The sequence below is a fragment of the Parasteatoda tepidariorum genome, chromosome 6 (genome assembly GCF_043381705.1).
Source record: "Parasteatoda tepidariorum isolate YZ-2023 chromosome 6, CAS_Ptep_4.0, whole genome shotgun sequence".
Taxonomy (NCBI): domain Eukaryota; kingdom Metazoa; phylum Arthropoda; class Arachnida; order Araneae; family Theridiidae; genus Parasteatoda; species Parasteatoda tepidariorum.
The window spans coordinates 79,391,426-79,399,566 of record NC_092209.1 but is presented as its reverse complement, the minus strand read 5'-3'; the positions used below and the strand labels follow the sequence as shown (position 1 = coordinate 79,399,566).

The 8,141-nt window shown below is 31.3% G+C and overlaps 1 protein-coding gene across 1 annotated transcript in view; it reads left to right on the top strand.

Annotated features, from left to right (window-relative positions):
• Positions 1-1,685: 1,685 nt before the first annotated feature.
• LOC107443719 (mitochondrial proton/calcium exchanger protein) overlaps positions 1,686-8,141 on the top strand; it is a gene marked incomplete at its 5' end in the record, with an annotated part of 37,623 nt that continues 31,167 nt past the window's right edge. Inside the window, 2 exon segments of the mRNA XM_043044263.2 lie at positions 1,686-2,030; positions 3,918-4,169. Coding sequence (XP_042900197.2) covers positions 1,686-2,030; positions 3,918-4,169 — 597 coding nt within the window.

Genomic DNA, 8,141 nt, shown 5'->3' with positions numbered 1-8,141 from the left:
AGTATTTAATTTTCCCTTTTTGAAAATGAGATTTTTTCCTTTACCTTGTCGATTTTTAACTTGTATTGTGCAAAAGCGTGCTGTTCACATTGTTCTATTCAACATTTTCACAATTCATTCAATCACAATCCATTTCGGCGGACCTTCAGTCCATAGCGTACGAAAGCACCAATCATTTTACATGTTTGATGAAATACTTGCTAATCCACATGTGCGTCTACTGAGCTGAGTGCAGTGAGATTCTAGCACTCTCATGTGCAACTCATGTCATGTGCATTTTGCAAGATATTCCCAATTTCGTTTTTGACTCTCTGAAATCTGACACGAAGTTCTCTCGATCTTTTTATAGTGGCTAATATAATCAAGAAAAGAGTTCTTTGTCAGAAACTAGTTACTTTATCACGATCATGTTAAGTCTTTGAAAACTTTTTGCATTTTGTTAATGTATATAGTGCATCAAAGTATTTTTTGAGTGCTTAAAAAGTACTTAAAAGGTGCTATTTTTTATCAAAAGATTTGGCTACGCACCCTGTATATATTTGTTTTTACTTTTTGAAAAAATGCATCTTATCTTATATTTTTTCATCAGTTATTTTAATAATAATGAAAAGCTTTAAAACTAAATTGTNCTACGGTAAACAGGTGGTTGCAGAGAAATGTGTTCTGAAAGGGGTTCTGTGGTTCGGAGGGGTTGTGTTCTGTTGTTCGAAAAGGTTCTGAACAATACTCGCAAATAGGGAAGCTAGATAACGGGGCAGATGTTGAAAATAATGAAAGATCCAGGAGGAAAAGTGAAACGGATTTTATTCTAAATGGCGTAATTCAAAGCTTTTTCCAAAATGTGAGAAATTCGCGAATTTTGAAATTGATTTATAGAATGAGCTAATTTCTCGCGGTAATTATTTTTTAATGCGAGAAGTAGAAAAATATGCGAGATTCTCGCTTTCTCGCGCTGTAGTGAAAACACTGGTTGATAGCAAAAATACTTCTCTTATTCCTCAACAGATGGTGCTATTGCCAGTAGTGCAGTATGTTGAGTGTTTATAGATGACGTAATTATAAATAATGGTTTTAAAAAATCTTCTTTAGAATAGGATTTCTATGCATCTTTTTGACTTACGTGATTTTGCATAATGTATCAAAACTTTATTCGTAGCCTAAAAAATGTTGCTAGTAAAATCTCTGTTATTTTATTTGTACCACATTGGCAGGTATGGTGGTAGATGGATCATGGGTTAGAGTCCCTTTGCCATCAGACTAACCATGGGAAGTTTTCATGATTTCCTCTTTATGTAACGCAAATGCGGGTTAGTCCCATCAAAAAGTTCTCCACGTAGGCAGATTTCTAGGAGTTGAACATTAGTAGTCATAAACAAAAAAAATTAAGTCAGCTGTTCAACAAAGGTTATAAGATTAAAATATAAACCGTGGTGGAAGGAAGGGGAAAAGGCAACTTTTGTTACTGACAAAAACCATTTCAGCTCAGGGGGTGAAGTGCTCGTCTTCCGGTGAGGTGAGCCGGATTCAAATCGCGGCAATGGCTAGTTGATACGAATTCCACACCCAGCTTGCGTCGGCCACAGTGAGTTGCAGGGTTATTTTAATTTACAAGTTCCACTTTTTATTATCGAATTGTTTTGTAAAATAAGTGTTGTATTATTTATGTATATTTTTTTCTTATGAAGGAGTTGAAGTTTAAAAAGAATTTGAGAATGAAAATTGAAATGGCTAAGTTTTTACAAGATACCTTGGATGAACTGGCAGTGTCTTCTAAAGGGGATTCCCATTCAGACACAGCAAAAGAATTTGTCACTTTTTTTGACAAGATTCGAAGTACCGGTGAACAAGCAACCAATGTAGAAATTTTAAAATTCTCAAAGCTTTTTGAAGATGAAGTGACTCTGGAAAACCTGAGCAGGCCTCAACTTATTGCTCTATGTAGACTTTTGGAGCTTCAACCTATTGGCACTAATAATTTCTTAAGATTCCAATTAAGAAATAAAATAAGAAATCTTAGGGCAGATGATAGGGTAAGTTTTTTTCCTATTATTTAAAACAATTTTCATTTTTTGAAAGATCTTAAAGGTGCTTTTTTTTTATTGGGTGCTTTTAAAAAGTGTTTCATTTTCTCTTTTTGAAAATGAGATTTTTTCCTTTACCATGTCGATTTTCAACTTGTATAATGCAAAAGCGTACTGTTCACATTGTTCTATTCAACATTTTCACAATTCATTAAATCACAATCCATTTCGGGGAACCATCAGTTCATAGCGTATGAAAGCACCAATCATTTTACATGTTTGATGAAATGCGTGCAAATCCACATGTGCGCTTACTGAGCTGAGTGCAGTGAGATTCTAGCACTGTCATGTGCAACTCTGCTGCATTTTGCAAGATATTCTCAATTTCGTTTTTCATAGTCTGAAATCGAACCCGAAATTCTCTTGATCTTTTTATGGTGGCTAAAATAATCAAGGAAAGAGTTCTTTGTCAGAAACTAGTTACTTTATCATGATCATGTAAAGTCTTTGAAAACTTTTTTGCATTTTGTTAATGTATAGTGCTTCAAAATATTTTTTGAGTGCTACAAAAGTACTTAAAAGGTGCTATTTTATGTCAAAGATTTGGCTACGCATCCTGGATATATTCGTTGTTATTTCTTGAAAAAATACATCTTAACTTATATTTTTTCGGTTATTTTAATAATAATGAAAAGCTTTAAAACTAAACTGTATTTTTTTTAACTCGACTTTTTCTTTTTATGAGTATTTTCCTCACTCTTATTAAACCATTTTTAAATTAATGCAGACTAAAATGCGGTTATTTGCAACTATTTTTGGCCTGATACAACTATGGCAACTTTTTTTGCTTGAAAAGGCTGAAAAAGAAACTATTTTTGGGAAAAGGAGACTATTGGGAGACTTTTCTGTGCTCTTGGAGATATTATTTTTTAGCATAAATTGGGTTGCCAACCTACGGCTGCCGCTCCGGCATTCTAAACACAATGAATTTCTTTTTCTTAAAAACTTAAAAAATTTGAAAATTTTGCTTTGCACTTTTAAGTCTTTATTTTTTAATGGACTCAATGTGCTCAGATTTCATTGTAAGTCTATTTTGTGTTTTGATCGCTTTTTCATCAGTTATTGCTGCAAAATTCTGTGTGATTTTTTTTTTAAAAAACAAAACAATTTTAATACGTTATTATGATGCATGAATTTTGAATTTGAGTATCACTTATCACAATATATATATGTATACATATATATATATATATATTTGCTAAATTAATTATTGATAAAAGGGAAAAGTTTTTAGAAAATAAAATTTTTTAATGAAATTTTAATTTTTGAATGAATTCTAGTAATTAAATTAATTTTAATAATTAATTTAATTTTCTGCAAATATACTAATTTTTTTTAATGTAAAAATTTAGTGCTAGAACTCTAACGTTTATAAACTTATCATATCATAAAACTCATATTTGCTGCCAACTTCACTAAATGGATCATTGTATATAGCAATTAAGTCAGAATGCTGCACTGTTTTGAATGAAGTTGGTGTGATAATTAGAACATGGATTTTAAAGACCTTTAAAATCTAATAATACCCATAAAATAGCAAGAAAATTGCCTTCAAAAATATCAAAATGTGCCCCAAAAAATCTTTTGTAATTAAATAAGAATTTCATTTTAAAACATTTCATTCCTGAAATTTTCTTTAACTTATTCTATTAAAAATAAGTATTTTACGTGAAATTTAGTTGTAATTTTCATTCAAGTTTAAAATTAATGTTGATTGTAAACATAATACATGTTCAAAGAAGAAAGGAAAATTTTTAACTACCGATCCTTAAGACTAATGTGAAATTTTTAAAAATTTCTACCACTCCCTGTTATTGTAAAAGTACATTTTTTTAGATGATACAGAAAGAAGGAATTGAGAATCTTACAATCACAGAAGTGCAAGCTGCTTGCAGAGCAAGAGGAATGAGAGCACTGGGTATACCCGAACATCGTCTCCGTTCTTCGTTGCTGCAGTGGTTGGAGCTCAGCCTTAACGAAAAAATACCGCCTTCTCTTTTATTACTGAGCCGTGCTCTTTATTTACCTGAAAATGTACCTACAACGGATCAGTTAAAAGTTACTTTGTCTTCATTGCCTGAAACTGCTGTAAGTCTTAACTCATTGTTCTGCTTTTACGTTTTAGTAAAACACTTTTATTAGTTATAAGGATCATGAAATAAACATCTTATGTTTAATTTTGTTAAAAAAATTCAGATTTCTCATTCTAAAAATGATTATCTCTTAAGAATTTTGTTTAGAAACAATTGGAATAAAAAATTCAATTATCTCAGATTTGTTAAATATTAAGAGTGTAGGGAGCATGTAATAATTTACTTCTGACAAAAATGCTTAGCTTCAATACTCATTGTATTTACCATTTCAAAATTATTTAAATTTTTTTAATCATTTCATTAAAGAAATACTGACCCAAATATGAAATAATAAAAAGTTTTAGGAGCCATTCACTAATTTACATTTGTAATAGGAATGTTTCAGAGTTTTCTTAGTTTGCTTAATTCTTTACATATATTAATAAATTCAGTATAATTAATAATACTAATCTTGTTAATGTTTTTTTGAATATGCTTTTATAAATAGCTTTAATTTAAATCTAAAAAATATACTCAATAACCTTTTTAAATAATAGTTAAATCAATTATAATTTTGAATTAAAATCTTTTTACATAATGGACCAGAATGGTCCACTTCTTGTAAGCAAAGCACTCTTGCTTATGCTAAGCGCCATAAGCAAGAGGTTAATATATTATAAGTAATAACTGAGTTGTTAATTATTATCAATCTAAATATTGATTTTAATTATTTTATACCACAATTTATGCAGATATTTTAGATTAAGTAAAACTAAAGTGGTCGTCAATAATTATTTGATCTCAACTTATATAACAAAAAATTGTTTTTATTCTTAAGCAAAATATATCTAATAATTATCTGATCTCAACTTATATAAAAAAAAATTGTTTTTATTCTTAAGCAAAATATGTCTAATCATGCAAATGAGGGTTTGAGGAAAATAGAGGCAGTCATAGGAAAATTTAAAATAACTTCAACAAAATTTTTTATTGTTAAATAATGTGTTGCTTTACTAAATTTTTCCTTGTTAAAAAATGTGAAATGTCATTTCGTGTATTGATTAGTTTAAATTTCTTAAGTTAATGAGTGGAACTCATTATTATTATTATTATTTCAGTATATTTTGATTGTTAATAATTTTAATATATACTCGTTTGTTCGAGCATCATGTAAAATCAAATAAATTTCTTTTCTTATGCGAACTTTACTTTCCAAAAATATTTTTAAAAAAGTTATAGTACTGTAATTTTGATTAAAAAAAATAATAAAAGGGAAATAATAGGGACTAAGAATTTTCTGTACTCCCACTTATATGTTCATAAATGTATTTCCAACAAATCATACTTGTGGTGTATTCCTCAATAAGTAAACTAATTTTAATTTACAAAGAAATATAAGAGTTTTTTTTAAATGAGTTAATATTTTATTTTTTTAAATTAATCAATTCAAAGGTTTAATTAAGTTACTATCAACATTTAGTACATATTTCCTAAATACATGTTATTTTATTATGATATAATAGTTTTAGTATGTCAACATTCATGTCTATACAGCTGAGCATCAAACGGAAGAACAGTTTCAAATTTCGGTCTAGTTCATACAAAAATGAACAAAAATCCAGAAGGCTTCAAAACTTTTTTTTTTTTAAATTGTTTGCTTTGGGAAAAAGAAGAGTTATAATGGAAGTTTAATAAAAACTTATTTTACAGAAAAAGAGTAAGATTTTTTGGTTAAGGTTTTTTTTTAAGATAATAGTTTTTATATTTTTTTCTTCGAAATTAAACAAATTAAGGGATTGGTTAAATTGCAGTTTGACACATTTTTATTTATAATTATTTAATATTGTGTTATTCTAAAAGTGTTATCCTGTGTTTCTCTGCGAGAAAACAGAACTAATTTCCACACAATCAAGGTAACTGTGATAAATGGGGTAAAAGTTTTACCCCACTCTCCCTTATGTATATATTTTATTGTTGGATAATGTTCCCTAAGTCTGTTAAAAATTCAAAAAAATGTAGGCACTTCTGTTTCTTTAAATAACGTAACTTGTAATTTGGATGATTTTCGTTCATTATTCTTCAAGATGTTCTTGAAAGTTTATTTTAAAAAATATATCAATTTTAGTTTATTTTAAAAATATATCAATTTTAGTTTATTTTAAAATATATAGTTTTTCTCCGCTTATTGCTTGCTTGAGATTTGAAGAAAGTGATGCTGCTAAATATCAAATTGATACTCAAACTTTATATTTTTTCCCCTTTGACTCTAGACTACTGAAACAAAATTCAAAATTGGAGAAATGGAAGGTAAAGTTGATAATAAAACAAAATTGGAGCTCATTAAGAAAGAAGAAGCTGAAATCAGGAAGGAAGCAGAAGAAATCAAACAGCAAGAGTTGGATAAACAAAAGGTTTGTTTGGTCTCATTCTGTATGTATTGTAAAGTCATCATTCTTAATGTTACTCTTTTTATTTAAATCTATTTAATATTGTGCACGGAATTTACGAGTTGTTTATATGATACCTAACTACACTGGTGTGCAAAACTTAATCAACAAGTGCGTTTTTTGTCATAACTCTACAAGAAATCATCTGATTGACATGAAATTTGAATATGATGTACATTATTTTGTACTTAAACAATGGTAAAAGAATAATGGTGCAGAAATGAATATAAAGCTTAAAGTAGGATATGGAACAAAAAAAGGCTTTATTTGACATATAGTGGCATTGCACATGATTGCCTGAAGAAGCGTAAGTACAACTGGCAGATGTTCCCAAGTATGGGATTGCCCTCCCCTTACTGTAATTGTTGCTTGGCATTGTCTCTCCATGCTAAGCGTCTCCATGTATCTCCCTAATGCATCCCACACATGCTCTATGGAATTTAGATCTGGAGAGTAAGCTGGGCAATCCATTCGTGTGATATCTTCACTTTCCAGTAGCTCTTGAATGCTAGCAGTACGGTGTGGCCAGGCATTGTCATCCATAAAAATAAAGTCTGGTCCATTGGCCCCTCGGAACAGACGCACATGGGGTAGGATTACCTCATTGGCGTAGCGGTCTCCAGTTACAGAACCTCGGTCGAAGATCTGAAGCTCAGTCCGCACGTTTAACATAATGCCACCTCAGACGACAACTCTAGGACCCCCGTAACGACCTCTTTCCGAGATGTTATTGGGATGAAATCGAGCTCCCACCTCTCTCCAGATCAACTAACGTTGAGAATCGCTTGTAGCACTAAAACGACTCTCATCTGTGAAGAGGACGCGACTCTATTGATGAGATGTCCAGGTTTCGTGTTCCCTGTACCACTCTAAACGGTGTCGCCGATGGCTAACTTTTAAAGGTATGCAGCGTTCAGGACTTCTAGCAAATAAACCACCTTTGTGGAGGCGCCTGGCCACTGTAAATCTTGATACTTGTCGTCCTGTGGCTGTGCACAGTTGCTGAGATATGGGGCTCGCTGGCTGAAAACGGTTTCTTTTCATCTGGAGGACAATGTAACGGTCATCTCTTGGTGTTGTTTTCCTTGGACGGCCACCACCAACCTTCCAAACAGCTTTACCAGTAGTTTTAAAGGCATTCCAAGCACGAGAAACAACACTTTTGTTGATCCCGAACTCTTCGGCGACACTGGTCACACTACGCCCCTCCTCGAGCTGCCCAATTATTCTTCCTCGAGTAAAGTCGTCTAAATGATTTCTTGAAGACATGTTTCACAAAATAAATCACTTGCACTTGCAGCGAATGTCTTTAACTACGGTGCTCTTCATCCTTTTATCACAGCTTTGACCTGCGCGCGCCGACCCACAAGGTTTACGTACACTTACATCACCTACAACGTTTTATTTCTAAAATTTGCATACAAATAATCTTTCTACTGAATTACGGGCATAATTTACTGCAATTTCATGGCTATCTTATACTTTGTTGGGGAGCTGTGGCCGAAAAACCACTTGTTGCTTAAGTTTTGCACACCAGTGTA